The sequence below is a fragment of the Moschus berezovskii genome, chromosome 8 (genome assembly GCF_049115385.1).
Source record: "Moschus berezovskii isolate FMDL1 chromosome 8, NW_MosBer_1.0, whole genome shotgun sequence".
Lineage (NCBI taxonomy): Eukaryota > Metazoa > Chordata > Mammalia > Artiodactyla > Moschidae > Moschus > Moschus berezovskii.
Window position 1 is genome coordinate 107,088,358 of NC_142467.1, and position 13,657 is coordinate 107,102,014.

The following is a 13,657-nucleotide window of genomic DNA, read 5'->3' on the forward strand; positions in this document are numbered from 1 at the left end:
TCTTTACTTGGCAGAATTCATTTGCATGCCTATAAGTAAGAATTACTTTTTGATGTTTTCAGTTATAACTACTGCTGCTGCTGCTGCTGAGTCACTTCAGTCGTGTCCGACTCTGTGTGATCCCATAGACGGAAGCCCACCAGGCTCCCCCGTCCCTGGGATTCTCCAGGCAAGAACACTGGAGTGGGTTGCCATTTCCTTCTCCAATGCGTGAAAGTGAAAAGTGAAAGTGAAGTCGCTCAGTTGTGTCCGACCCTTAGCGACCCCACGGACTGCAGCCTACCAGGCTCCTCCATCCATGGGATTTTCTAGGCAATATTACTGGAGTGGCTTGCCATTGCCTTCCCCGAGTTATAACCACGGGGTTTATCAAATATCTCCCATAGAATCAAAATCAGAAAACTGAAGAGTGTCCTCTAACAAAGAGAAAAAAGAAACATTTTTTTTGTAAAGAATAAAAGTTTAGTTTTTGTAGATCATACAATCTTTGTTGCAACTTCTCATTGTATTTGAGAGTAGACAATAAAAAATGGGCGTGGCTGTGTTCTAATATATCTTTAATTATGGATTTGAAACGGAGAAGGCAATGGCACCCCACTCCAGTACTCTTGCCTGAAAAATCCCATGGATGGAGGAGCCTGGAAGGCTGCAGTCCATGGGGTCGTTGAGGGTCGGACACGACTGAGCGACTTCACTTTCAGTTTTCACTTCCACGCATTGGAGAAGGAAATGGCAACCCACTCCAGTGTTCTTGCCTGGAGAATCCCAGGGACGGGGGAGCCTGGTGGGCTGCCATCAATGGGGTTGCACAGAGTCGGACACGACTGAAGCGACTTAGCAGCAGCAGCATGGATTCGAAAATCGGAATCTCATACGATTTTCACACGTCCCAGAACAGTACCTGGATTTTTTTCATCGACCAATCAAAAAAAGTTAAGAAAATTCTTAGCTCTTGAACCTCACCAAAACAGGTGGCGACAGAATTCGGCCCACAGGTTCCAGACACCCTGCTCCTGTAAGTAATGAATAGATTACTGAGTTTCCACTGAAACTCAGATTTTCCCCTACAGGAACACAGGAGGTAATGTGGTGATATAATTATCACTGCAGCAACACAAAGTTGCTGTCAAATTTCTTAAAGCACATCATGTGCCCAGAACAGTGCGTAGCGTTTTAAGTATCATCATTATTGTGGAACTTAGGTCAGATGCCCAGCAGTAGTCAGGACCAAGGTCAACGTCCAGACAGGAATCCCGACAGCCTGCGCGCGCAGCAGAACTGGAGCCCCGCCTCCACGTCCCCAAATCTCTGCGGGATTGGATTTCCTCTCCGGTAGCCATCACTTTTCAGGAATTGCGGGAGAATCTGGAAATCCGGAGGATAATTTACACGGGAGAACTCGGTAACTGCCGTAGATTGACCATCTCAATGCGGGAGGCAGGACAAGGGCTGTGATTTTTCCAGCCTAAAGTCAGTGATTGGTCTGTGAGGTACTGGGCGGTCTAAGAGTGTGACGACGGTTACCCATAGGCCAGAGCAGAAAGGGGCGGGAAAACGAGGGTGAAACGTCAGTAATTGGCGTGCGCGGTGTGACGCGAAGCCTTGTGTGATTGGTCCGTAAGGCGCGGAAGGCGGTGTGAGGCTTCGAAGCAGTCGGCGATTGTCTAGAGCGATTTGGGGCGGGCATACAAATCACGAAGGAAGCGTTCGATTGGGTACCACCGCGCGGGGCGGGTACCCGGGACTCGGCGGCGACTTGGGATTGGCCGGCATGGGCGGGGCGGCCCGGGGTGCCGGTTCCTGGGTCCCGCGGACGATGCCGTCCGGCGGCTGGCGCTGGCTGCGGGGCCTTTGGGCTGCCGGTCAGCCCCTTTTCCAAGGCCGTGCGTTGCTCGTCACCAACACCCTGGGATGCGGCGTTCTCATGGCGGCCGGGGATGGGGCGCGCCAGTCCTGGGAGATTCGCGCCCGGCCCGGCCAGAAGTTCGACCCGCGGCGCTCAGGTAAGGGGCCCGGTGCTTCTGGCTTTTCACCCCAGAAAGTCTTTGCCCCCAGCTTCAGATCCGGAGACCTGTGAACTGGACCTGAGCTCCGTGACTGTGTCCCGTGACCTCAGTTCCTGGCAAGACCCTTGACCTCAGCGTGCACCCTATACACCCCCTCCCCGTTCTCCGCGTCCCTTCCCCCTCGAGTCTTCATCTCATCTCCAATACGTAGGGCTTCTGTCCGCTGCCTTCCTGACGGTCAGGTCCTCGCCCACCCCCTGATCTGCTACCCTCTCTCTTGCACTGACAGACCATTGAGCACGATATGCTGCACCCGGGGTAGTCAAAGGCACAGCAGCGTCTGGCTGCCAGCCAGCCTTGGGTCTCACCATGGTCCCACACTTCCCTATCAGCTGTGCCTCTGTTTCCTCCTTCGGAAAGCGGGGCGATGGTAGTACCCTTTGATAGGGTAGTGAGGGAATGAGGGAAGAAGATGCAAAAGCACCTCTTGGAATGGTACCTGGCGGTGGGGCTAGTAATGGAAGAATATTCGGTTCGGCCCTGGGAGGGTGTCAGGCTTACCCAGGTCTCAGCCAGGGAGGGAGTGGATTGTGGGGGAAGGTTGCTGGCCTAACGTGCCCCCCTTAACTCTTGGACTGTCCACAGTGAGCATGTTTGCAGTCGGCTGCAGCATGGGCCCCTTCCTGCACTATTGGTATCTCTGGCTGGACCGCCTGCTCCCTGCATCCGGCTTCCCTGGCCTCCCAAACGTCCTCAAGAAGGTCCTCATTGACCAACTGGTGGCCTCTCCTATGCTTGGCGTCTGGTACTTCTTGGGTAAGGAGTCCTGTGAACTTGGGCTTGGTCCCACCTGGATCCGGCCGGGGTAGGGGTGGGGGCGGGTAGAGCCAGTTTTGTGTCCAGGATGTGGAGATGCGTTGTCGATGCACCTCCTGTGTGGGTGGCCCGGGACTGGAGGCTGGGGTATAGTGGTGACAGGACAGCCCCAGTGGAGTCAGGTGTGAATGGCGGAATCACAGACAGTGGTGCTGCGTGTAGGAAGGATGAAGACAGTGTCTGAGGGGGCTGCCCTGGACGATGGTTGGGAGAACTTCCCCAAGGAGAAGATGCTGAGGTGAGACACGAAGGAGCCAGAGGGCCGGGAGGGAGGTGGGGGGGTGGGAGCGGAGGAGGAGGACAGCTGGTGCAAAGGCCCTGAGGCTGGAGGAAGGGGAGGTGAGACTGAGGTTGACAGGGCACAATCATCCTAACCCTTGGCTCTGGAGAGTTGTTCATTCCTTGCCACCCTGGGTCAGTTTCATTTCATTATCTGTAAAGGTAAAGGAAGGTACAGGACTGGTAATAAAAGCGCCTCATCAAGGGTTTGTCACCACCCCACAGGGTACGAGTTTATACAGGACAGACCTCTCACTTCTTGTTTACCCATTTCAGCCTCCCTGCTGTGCCCCACTTTCCACTGCAAGGTCTTTAAATGTCCCGGTTCCTCTGCTTGGGACATTGTTCCGCTGCTTGGGGTGGTGATTAGTCGCTCAGTTGTGTCTGACTCTTTGCTACCCTGTGGACTGTAGCCTGCCAGACTCCTCCCCATGGGATTTTTCAAGCAAGAATACTGGAATGGGTTTCCATTTCCTCCTCCAGGGGATCTTCCTGACCCAGGGATCAAACCCGAGTCTCCTGTGTCTCCTACACTGCAGGTCGATTCTTCACCTGCTGAGCCATTGGGGAAGCTCTGTTCCTCATGGGTTCTACCCTACCCGCTTTACCACTGTACTCCATACTCCCCAGCCCCTGACACTCTCATTTCTTGGTTTCCTTCCTAGGCCTTGGCTGCCTGGAGGGCCAGACCCTGGACGAGAGCTGTCAGGAGCTGCGGGACAAGTTCTGGGAATTCTACAAGGTGGGCATGCCTGCCCAGGCCCCGCCTATCCCTTCACCTCTCTTTCATCTTGCTTCTGACCCTCCTTTCAGGCCCCACCCAAGTCCCTCCTGGCTCCGCCCCTCACTACATTCCGCCCCTCCCCATAGGCTGACTGGTGCGTGTGGCCGGCTGCGCAGCTGGTGAATTTCCTCTTCGTGCCCCCCCAGTTCCGAGTCACCTACATCAACGGCCTGACGCTAGGGTGGGACACCTACCTCTCCTACCTGAAATACCGGGTGAGCTCAGTGGGCAGACCAAGCACCCAGGGGACTCCTGGGGGAGGGGGGCACATGTGTGAGCCCCAAATGGCAGTACAACTACCCTTCAGGGTGAGGCTGCCTGTGCCAGTGACAGCCTGCCTGCACCCCGTGGTGGGTGGGCAGGTTGCTGATCACCAACGAGGTGAGCACCAAGCCCGCATCTGTCCAGCGAAGCTGATCCCAGTGCCAAGGGGTTGGAGGAGGGTTCAGTGGGGTGCCTAGGGGGATGAACAGTACATGTAACCAGATGCTCTTGTGCGGTCAGATCCCAGGCCCCCTGACACCCCCAGGCTGTGTGGCCCTGGGCACCATGCAGACTGAGCCCCCAGATGCCAGACAGCAAGGCAAAACTGACTGAGTCTCTGCTGACCAGCCACCTGGGCGGGAAGGGGAACCGACTCCTAGGCCAAGTCCTAGCCACACCCTAACTCCTGGGCATCTGCTTGGGCTGCCCCTGCCAAGCCCACTGCCAGGCCTCAGTTTCTCCCTCTGGAACACAACCATGAAGATGGACAGTTGTACCTCAGCCTTTCTGGGACAGCTTCAAGTGACTTGTGATGGGCCATCCTCAGCTCTGGGGTTTCAGCCAGCCAGCACCAAGCCCTCAACACTACTGTAGGCTGGCTGCTGGGACCAAGGTGGGTGATATTGCCCATCCCCTTAGAGCCAGGCCCCAGAATTTGGAGCCTCCAGTCTCATCCTCTAGTCATGGACTGTAAAGTACCATTAAATTCTCTTTGTAATTGAAAATCTTGTGGATGAACAGAGCCAGCGTTATCAGGCCGGTGCTCATAGGGACATTGTGTCATCCATTCACTTTATTGGGTGTGTGTAGTGTTGTCATGACATCTCCTGGGGGGCTGGGGGGCATGTTTGACACTCACGACGTCAGAACAGGTCTGGTGGGGAGTGGTATCCCAGGGTGGTGCATATCTGCAGCAGTCCCCCCACCCTCCTCCCATAAAAGGTACAGCCTTGGGGGCGAAGAGCAGGTGGACCATTTCCTGGCTCTGACCTACCCAGTGGTCCACGTTGAGATGCCTGCAGCCGCCTGGACCCACCACGCCACAGCCAGGAGGCTGGCTACCTCCCATCACCCTACCAGCCTTCCCTGGGGTTTCATCTGGCCCCCTCTCCGAAACTGATAACTGTTGATGGGGGTGAATTTATAAAAAGGTGGGGTCTGGAGGGAAGAGTGAGCGGTGAGTTCACGGGGCCACGACACGCCACTGCAGAGCGAGAACAGGGCTGTATGTACAGGGTAGGGCACGGAGGAGGGGGTGCCCGAGCCCCTGGGGGACATCTCCAATAAATAAATAAATAGCTACGATAATAAATAGGGTGATGGGCTAAATCGGGGCAGGGGACTCACGCCCATGGCCAGTAGAGGCCCTGGCTCAGGCCCAGGGGGCGGGCAGGGGCGGGGCCAGGATGGGGCGGGGCGGGGGGGGCTCTCAGCAGGCGCAGTCCTGATGCGGAGCCGCCTGCTGGTCCGTGAGCTGTGGGCCCTGCTTGGCGCCGGTGACTGCGGGATCGGCCGTGTCCAATGACTCAGACATCTTCTCGCAGATGACATCCACAAGGCGCTCAAAGGTCTGCTTGACATTAATGTTGTCCTTGGCGCTTGCCTCAAAGAACTCGAACCCTGTGGTCGGGGAAGGGAGGGGTGAGGACGCTGGATCCCCCCGCGCCCAGACACACTTGGCTGAGGACAGGTAACACCTGGAGTTTCCCAGTGCCAGATGCATGTTAAAGGCGTGGACAAGTCCCATGGTGAAGCAACAGTGGACTGAGTCAGCCTTTATTTCCTGGACTCCTTTCCTCCCCCTAAAACTCTCCTCTTCTCATTGTCCCCAGAGCCCCTGCATGGAACAAGGGGGTGCCCAAGCCCCTGGGGGACATCTCCAATAAATAAATAGCTACGATAATAAATAGGGTGATGGGCTAATTCCCTGCTCCCACCATCCGGTCCAGCCCTGGTCCTGGTAGCATCTGACACAGATCCAGGCCTTTCCTGCTCACACAAACTCCGTGGCTTCCTACTGCCCTCTGAAGAGTCTGACTCCCCAGCTGGTAGTTCAGGTCCTGCACGATCAACCATATTTCCTCCAAGTGATCCCCATGTTCCAGTCATGTAAGACTATTTGCCAAAAAGATCCTTCCCACATCCTGTCACAGTGTTTCTTCTGTCTGAAGATCACCCTTTTCCTTCAAATACCAGTTCCAGTGCCCCACTTCCAGGAAGCCTTACCTATGCCAAGCAGAGCCCGGCTCCCTGCTAGTTCCACCAGCCCCGATCCCTCCCTCTCCCACAAATCTGGAGGCCTCTCAGGCCCAGCAACACCCAGCACTAGTCTGGGCAGTGACAGTATCAGAATGAATCGTTACCTCCTTGCAGAGTGAGCTCCTAGACACCCCTCAGGACCCACCTGAAATGGCCCCTGGGTCAAAGGCCAGCTTGCAGAGAGTATGTTATCGGGATTCAAACCCGGGCTGCATCTTGGCTGAGCTGTGAGGCCTTGGGTGTGTGTCTCCCCCTTTCAGGGCCTCAGCGTCCCTTTCCTAGCCTGTGATGTCCGGCGTCACTGGGGACTCACCCAGGTGGTCTGCCAGTTGTCGACCGCGTTCTGACGACACCACCCGCTCGTCCTCCATGTCGCACTTGTTCCCTACCAGCAGCACCTGGGCATTATCCCATGAGTAGGTCTTGATCTGGGTTGACCTGGAGGCGGTGGTGACAGAGGAAGGTTAGGACTTGGAGAATCAGCACCAACCCCCTCCCCCATCTCCTTGTCACTCATCCTGTTCAAGCCCCACCTCCCATTAATTCTCTTTTTAATATTTATTGATTTGGGTATGCCAGGTCTTAGTTTCAGCACACGGGATCTTTGATCTTCCTTGTGGGATGTGGGATCTAGTTCCCTGACCAGGGATGGAACCTGGGCCCCCTGCACTGGGAGTGCAAAGTCTTAGCCACTGGAAAGTGAAAGTGTTAGTCGCTTAGCCATGTCTGACTCTTAGTGACCCCATGGACTGCAGCCTACCAGGCTACTCTGTCCATGGAATTCTCCAGGCAAAAATACAGGAGTAGGAAGCCATTCCCTTCTCCAGGGGATCTTCCTGACCCAGGGATGGAACCTGGGTCTCCTGCACTGCAGGTAGATTCTTTACCGTCTGAGCCACCAAGGAAGCCCACTGAACCACCAGGGAAATCCTGTCCCATTAATTCTTGAGGAGGGCAAGCTCAGTCTCTCCTGCCTTTGTCCTGCCAGGAACACTCTTCTCTCTGCAGGGGCCTGTTCCCACAGTTCCTGAACTTGAGAGTCCCTCTTTCAAGAAGTCTTTCCCACCCTTCCCAGATCCCTTACCCCCAGAGGAGAATTCTCCCGCTTGAACAAATTCAAACATTTTCTCAAAATTTATCATTACTCTCAGCAGACAATGTAAATGTTTATACCTTCAAAACTTGCAAGCTATCTTTATATTTTCTGTCCCTCCCAGACTTTTTTTCCCTTATATGTTTATAGTTTCATTTTCCTACCTAAGTCTTTCTTTCCCATTATTTTGAGCTGATGCCACATCGTTTTAATGATTATAGATTGATAGCAGAGCTGGGACCCTGATATTGTTATTTACATTTATGCCAAGGGGCTGGCACTCGGCCTGTACCCCAGGCTTTACGAAACCTGGCTCAGAAGAGGGCGGGTGGGGGCGCACGTACCAGTCCTGCACCGCATTGAAGGACTCCTCGTTGGTGATGTCGTACATGAGGATGAAGCCCATGGCGCCCCGGTAGTAGGCTGTCGTGATGGTCCGGTACCGCTCTTGCCCTGCTGTGTCCTGGGAAGAAGAGGTGGGGTGTCAGAGAGGAGACGCATGGGAGTCCCTCAGCATGGGCGTGAACTCTGAGATGGTGGGGCCCAGCCCCCTGGAGGCTCAGAGGAGCAGGGGCTTGCCCAGAGGCACAGTGGGTCAGGAAGAGTGAGTCGGCTGCCTGTCCCAGGGGACGTAGTGCCAGTGATCCAAGGTGCCTGCAGCATCATCCCTTCATTCATTCCACCCCATGGACCTGTGCCGCAGCCTGTGCTGGGCACTGAGGACACAGTTATTAACAAACCGGGCCAAAATCACTGCCCTTTGGGAACTGACGGCTCTGTGCAAGAAACAGAGAATCAACCCAAGACAAGAAAGAAAATGGATCCTCAGATCATTTTGTCAGAAAGCAATGAGACAGGAGAAGAAAAAAAAAAAAAAACAGGCAAGGATGGGCAGTGTGGGTTGGGGGACAATTTTAAAATGTGAAGGATGAGGGAGGGAGTCGTATGGGGGCCAGGGGAAGGAAAGTCTAGGGAAACGCCCTGAAGTGGGACTGGGTCTGGTACATTTGAGGAACAATAAAGGGGCTTAGGTGGAGATGGAGGGAGACAGATGAGATGAGGGATCAACAGGGGCGGACCAGGTGAGGTGGGAGCCATGGAAGGACTGTGAGCAGGGAACAACCAGCTCTGGCTTGGGATTTATCAGATTCCTTTAGGACCCAGAAGTGTTGAGGGAGGTGGCCAGAAGACCCTGGTGGAGGAGCCTGCTCTTGGCCCAGGGAATGAGGCTGGGGGGTCAGGAACCCTCTGAAACATCCAGACACTGGTGGAGGAACTTGGACACGGGGAAACTGAGGCACTCAGCAAGCGATGCATCTGATGATGTCAGGGGTAGGACAGGACCCGGCATTTGCCCCTTCCCCACCCCTGGAGAGCGCTGATAGGAGAGAGGGGGCACTCTCTTCTGTGCCTCCAGCCCCTGGCACACAGTAAGCGCCTCATAAATGCTCAGTGTGTAATGAGTGAATCTAGACAGGAAAGAAACAGGCAGAGCTGGGGCTGCTGGTCCTGAGAGGGAGAGTGACGGAGCCAGAAGGCCCCCCAGCTGGACCCACCCAGATCTGCAGCTTGATCCTCTTATCGTTTCGGTAGATGGTCTTGACCTTGAAGTCGATGCCTACAGTGCTGACAAAGGCAGGCGTGAAGGAGTCGTCTGCGTAGCGGAAGAGGAAAGATGTCTTGCCCACGCTGCTGTTTCCGATGATGAGGATTTTGAACATGTAGTCGAAGTTCTGGTCGGAAGATTCCTTCTGCCCATAGCGAGCGTCTGTGGCAGATGCCATCTGGGGGTGCGGGGCGTAAGCGAAGGTGAGGGATCCCCCTCCGTCCCCAAACGCCCAGGCTCAGGTTAGAGAGCTCCCAGCGAGAGACAGAGATTACTCTTATCCCATCAGGAGCCCCAGTACTAACGGCGCGCCCCACCGCAGAGGGCGGGCCGTGACCTTGAAAGGCCTGAGGTTCCAGGGAGGACCTCAGAGCGAAGGGGATGGAGACACCCTGCAGCCCCCTCCAGCAGGCCTGCGCCCCTGGCCCGGTTGTAACCTAAGCCCTGCAGCTGCGCCAGGAGAGGTGACTAACGGCGGCCGGCCCCGCCCCCCATCAATCATTCATGCTCCTCAGAACTGAGCCTAGCGGGCGCACGTGCACACGCGTGTACGGTACCGCGGGGACGCGTGTCCGCCGTCCTTCTCTCAGACTCCCAGGCTGGGAGAGCGCGAGCTGTGACAGCCATATCACGTGATAGGCACGGGGCGTGCACACGCTCACGTGCACACAGCAGGGCACACACTGGGACACGCTCGGTGCACCGGAAAGAGCCAGACACCTGTGTGCACGCCAACATGTATATTCAAATGTGCAAACCCACCCGTGCGCACTGCGTCCTCCACCCATGCAGCCCAATACACGTCACCCACACGGGCACACATCTCTGTGCACATAGGCACATTGTTGTGCACGCACACGCGCAGTCCACGCGTCTGCCTCCACATGCCTGTAACACTCTCAGTCTCGGGTCGGGATCCGCAAGGTATGCACGAGGATACTCTGGTCAACTAGCAAGGGCACACACAGACCCCCTTGCACAGGCGGGCGCGCACATGCGTGTGCACTCCACGCGCACGCGCACGCTTCCCGCAAGGCACTCGCCTCATCTCCCCTCCCCCTCCACCGCAGAGCCGGGGGTGGAGGGATGGGGATGGGGGTGAGGACAGGGCAGGTAGAGGGAGCCGAGGCCCTCCCCCTCCCCAGGCTCGCGACCGCCGCATCTTTCTGCCTCATTGAAGGCCGGCCAACTTCGACCCCTATCCCAACCAGACCATCAGTCAAATTAAGGTTATATAGGTGCTCGGCGCGGAAGCGCACCTGGAGGCCTGGGAGCTCACCTCGTTCTGCACTGATGCTGTGGCGACCCTAGCGGCGGCGACTTTTTTGGCAGTGGCGGTGACCGGGCCCCCGGTGTGCTGATGTGGGGCTGCGCTGCAGCGGAGGCGGCGGCAGCGGCTGAGGCCCCTGCAGTCCTCGGTGACGACCTGCAAAGGGAGGGGCGGGGCCTCACATGCAGATACGGCCGTGATGCCATTCTAGGGCGGAGCCACGGATGGAGATACGGTCTGCTGTCGCAGGCAGAGCCGGGAGGGGCGGGGCTCTTGCGCAGATTGACGCGCGAAGGGGGCGGGGCCCAGAGGGCGCATCCAGTAGCTAGCAGAAGCGGTGCAGGAGGGGAGGAATCGCTTGCTGGCTCCGCCTCTCTTCAGTATAAGGGAGGCGGGGCTGCGCAGCGCCTTCTCACTGGCTTAAGTGCTCGAGCGACGGGGTAAGTAACCAGTCAAAGATTGCCACCCCCCTCCTCCTGTCCAATGGTGGTTTCCGGGCAATTGAAGGGCCCAGAGGTTGAGGCGTCAACTGAGCCTGAGTCTTCTGGGGGCGTTCCCCTTCCCCGCCCCCACGCACCCCAGGTCTTAGTCTCAGGAGGTCCCCGTTCAGTCCAAGGTGCTGTGACCGCTTAGAGTCGGACACGACTGAACGACTTCACTTTTCACTTTCATTCCCAATTTCAGAAAAGAGGAAGCGAGGTTCGAGAAAAAGGTCTATATCTCCTATTTACGGGGTTCAAAGTAAGTATAAAAGAAGAAGTAGCGGAAATAGGGATCAAGATAGACCCCGTCTCATTTCTGATATGTACCCTGGTGGCTCAGACGGTAAAGAATCTGCAATGCGGAAGACCTGGGTTCGATCCCTGGGTTGGGAAGATCCTCTGGCGAAGAGAATGGCTACCCATTCCAGTATTCTTGTCTGGATAATTCCATGGACAGAGGAGCCTGGTGGAGCCATGGGTCGCAAAGAACTGGACACGATTGAGCAACTAACACACTCAGGACCCCTGAAGGGGGTCGGGCTAGTAGATGATCCATCCTGTTTCTGAGATGAAGAAAGGAGAAATCGGGATCAAGAGAGCCACCCTCTGCCACCAATTTCCGGAAAAGAGGGGGCTGACGGACGCTCCGGGAACCTGTCTCCTTCCTGCGCCCCATTTTCCAGAGAAAAATTCAAATGGCGGAAGTAGGGCAGGAAAACAGCCTGTCCCCTAATCTCGCAAAGTCTGCGGTTAAAACAAACAAACAAAAAACAACGCAGGAAACAGTGAGGTTCAAAGACCCTGCAATAAAGGAGTGGGGTGGGGGGAGATGCTGTACTCCTGCCGGACCCCTCCCTCCACCATCCTGGCAAAACTAGACTCGGAGATGGAGACTCTGGGGTCCAAGATGACCCGTCATCCCCCAAGGATCTTGATGTGAAATGGGGGTTGGCACGGAAGAACGAGACCTCGGCCTCCATTGCAGGGCGCTACCTTCCGCCCCAGCTCCAGTCTCCACACCCGGCAGGGGGCGTGTGGCCCCAGGAAAATTCTGATCTCCCTGATTCCTCCTCTGGAGACGAGGGGCGGGGCTGGTCCTGTTTATAAAAAGCTCACCAGCTGCAGAGGCGCCTAGAGACCAGAATAACTTAGCGCCTGGAGGCCGCCCCCCCCCGCCCCCAGCGCCCCGGAAGTGCGGAGAAGCCCCTCCCGCTCTCCCTGCAGTTGGGATATCTATTTTTTCCAAAGGATAACATCTTTGTCCCTCCTCCTCACTCGGACTATAAAAGTATCACAAACCCACTGCGGCGAATTGGGAAAATTTTTTAAATATAAATATAAATCCACCTCCAACTCTCCCCACTGGAAGACCAGCAGTCGAGTTCCCACTTTGGGGCGGGGAGTGGGGTCTCCAGGCGTTGCCCTGGGGGAGGTGAAAGCATGCGAGTTTGCTAGGCTCCCTGACCTCCCAGATGCATGTTCGGGCAACAGTCGGCGATACCCACTTATTTTTTCCCCAAAGGGTAAAAGCTCACAACAATGTGCACCAGCTTCTGCCCAAATGTATTTGGTATTGTAAAGTAAAAATAATGGAAGGACTTTATTGTTAAGAATCAGCAAAAGGATCTGGAGTTAGGGATGGCTGAACTGGAGGTGGGCGCTACAGACTTAAGGGGAGGTGTCCTATGTGGCCAGGGAGACATAGCCGGGGGCCGAGCTGGGGTAGGGGGGCGGGGGTGCGGGGAGAAGGGCTCCAAACTCTCTCAGATCCCACCCCACTACCTCCACACTAACTCATCTTTCTCCTCTGGTGAGTCACTCCGTATTTTAGGTTCCAGATGCAATCTTGCCTCAGGGCCTTTGCACCTGCTGTTTCCTCTGCCTGAGCTGTTTCCCTAGCTCTCCCTGTGCCTGGCTCTCTCATCATCTTCAGGTCTCCAGTCAACACCCCCCTCCCTCTGGAAGCTCTGATTTCACTCTGTCACTTCCTATCATGTCATGTATTTCTCCTTCCTGACACATCCCCAACAGAAATGTCATGCTAACTCCTTTATTCAATAGCCAGCTGTGAGCGCTGAGAGTCAGGGATTGGTGTCCTCAGCACCTACACCTGCAGACACAGTAGGCACCCTGTGATGATTGATATGAATGAATCAATGAAGGATTGAAGGGAGGGTGACTTTGGCCACTGAGGTTAGGGAAGGCCTCTCTGAGGAAGTGACATTTAAGCAGAAATCTGAAAGAGGAAAAGGAGCTGGCCACTGGCAGAAGTTGGGGGACAGTGCTCTGACAGAGGGAACAGCAAGCGCAAAGGCCTTGAGGCTGGAACTCACTAAATAAGCTCAAGGGACAGCCCGTCTTCAGCTCTGTAAGGGGGGCCAGGCAATATTTTCTCCCTAAACAGAGGGCAAACAGGTCCTAGAGTCAAGGCCTGAAAGTTCCCATGGGCCCTAAAGAACTTCTCCTTTCCTTTGGGTCTAGGGTGGGCCACAAAGGCAAAGAGTGTGTCCCCCAGAAAAGACCCTAAACGGGAGAAAATGGGGGACCTGGAGCATGCGAGTGACTTCTTCCCCCCCCCCCCCACCATGATCTTCAGTTCCTACTTCTGTGAAATGGAGAGCAGAAAGAGGGCACTAGTGGTAAAGAACCCCCCCGCCAATGCAGGAGACAACAGACGCGGTTCCATCCCTGGGTTGAGAAGATCCCCTGGAGGAGGGCACGGCAACCCTCTCCCGTTT

At 55.8% G+C, this 13,657-nt stretch overlaps 2 protein-coding genes across 4 annotated transcripts; one reads left to right on the top strand and one right to left on the bottom strand.

Annotated features, from left to right (window-relative positions):
- Nucleotides 1-1,300: 1,300 nt before the first annotated feature.
- MPV17L2 (MPV17 mitochondrial inner membrane protein like 2) lies at nucleotides 1,301-5,473 on the top strand. 3 transcript variants are annotated; one of them, XR_016038115.1, is made up of 6 exons: nucleotides 1,305-2,003; nucleotides 2,652-2,822; nucleotides 3,827-3,903; nucleotides 4,032-4,160; nucleotides 4,450-4,822; nucleotides 5,152-5,461. XR_016038115.1 is itself a non-coding variant. In XM_055430700.2 (5 exons), exons 1-5 carry the CDS (start codon nucleotides 1,772-1,774, stop codon nucleotides 5,218-5,220), a joined length of 678 nt encoding a protein of 225 aa, XP_055286675.1. In that variant the 5' UTR covers nucleotides 1,301-1,771; the 3' UTR covers nucleotides 5,221-5,473. The 3 variants fall into 3 exon arrangements, 2 of the variants coding, with proteins under 2 accessions (XP_055286675.1, XP_055286674.1); XM_055430700.2 differs by lacking the exon at nucleotides 4,450-4,822 and having other exon boundaries at nucleotides 1,301-2,003; nucleotides 5,152-5,473; XM_055430699.2 differs by lacking the exon at nucleotides 5,152-5,461 and having other exon boundaries at nucleotides 4,450-4,934.
- RAB3A (RAB3A, member RAS oncogene family) lies at nucleotides 4,983-10,588 on the bottom strand. The gene is made up of 5 exons (XM_055430701.2): nucleotides 10,447-10,588; nucleotides 9,118-9,345; nucleotides 7,906-8,024; nucleotides 6,782-6,906; nucleotides 4,983-5,829 (listed from the first exon to the last, which is right to left on the bottom strand). Exons 2-5 carry the CDS (start codon nucleotides 9,343-9,345, stop codon nucleotides 5,639-5,641), a joined length of 663 nt encoding a protein of 220 aa, XP_055286676.1. The 5' UTR covers nucleotides 10,447-10,588; the 3' UTR covers nucleotides 4,983-5,638.
- Between the last annotated feature and the right edge of the window lie 3,069 nt (nucleotides 10,589-13,657).

What these genes read in the sequence shown, in the direction of transcription:
- RAB3A (XM_055430701.2), bottom strand. Translation starts at nt 9,345, where the DNA reads ATGGCATCTGCCACAGACGCTCGCTATGGGCAGAAGGAATCTTCCGAC. An exon ending in TTCAATGCGGTGCAGGACTG is followed by an intron (nt 6,907 to 7,905) that starts GTACGTGCGCCC and finishes CACCGCCTCCAG; the next exon opens with GTCAACCCAGATCAAGACCT. An exon ending in ACAACTGGCAGACCACCTGG is followed by an intron (nt 5,830 to 6,781) that starts GTGAGTCCCCAG and finishes CCCCGACCACAG; the next exon opens with GGTTCGAGTTCTTTGAGGCA.
- MPV17L2 (XM_055430699.2), top strand. Translation starts at nt 1,772, where the DNA reads ATGGGCGGGGCGGCCCGGGGTGCCGGTTCCTGGGTCCCGCGGACGATG. An exon ending in TGGCGTCTGGTACTTCTTGG is followed by an intron (nt 2,823 to 3,826) that starts GTAAGGAGTCCT and finishes TTTCCTTCCTAG; the next exon opens with GCCTTGGCTGCCTGGAGGGC. An exon ending in TCTCCTACCTGAAATACCGG is followed by an intron (nt 4,161 to 4,449) that starts GTGAGCTCAGTG and finishes TTGTGCGGTCAG; the next exon opens with ATCCCAGGCCCCCTGACACC.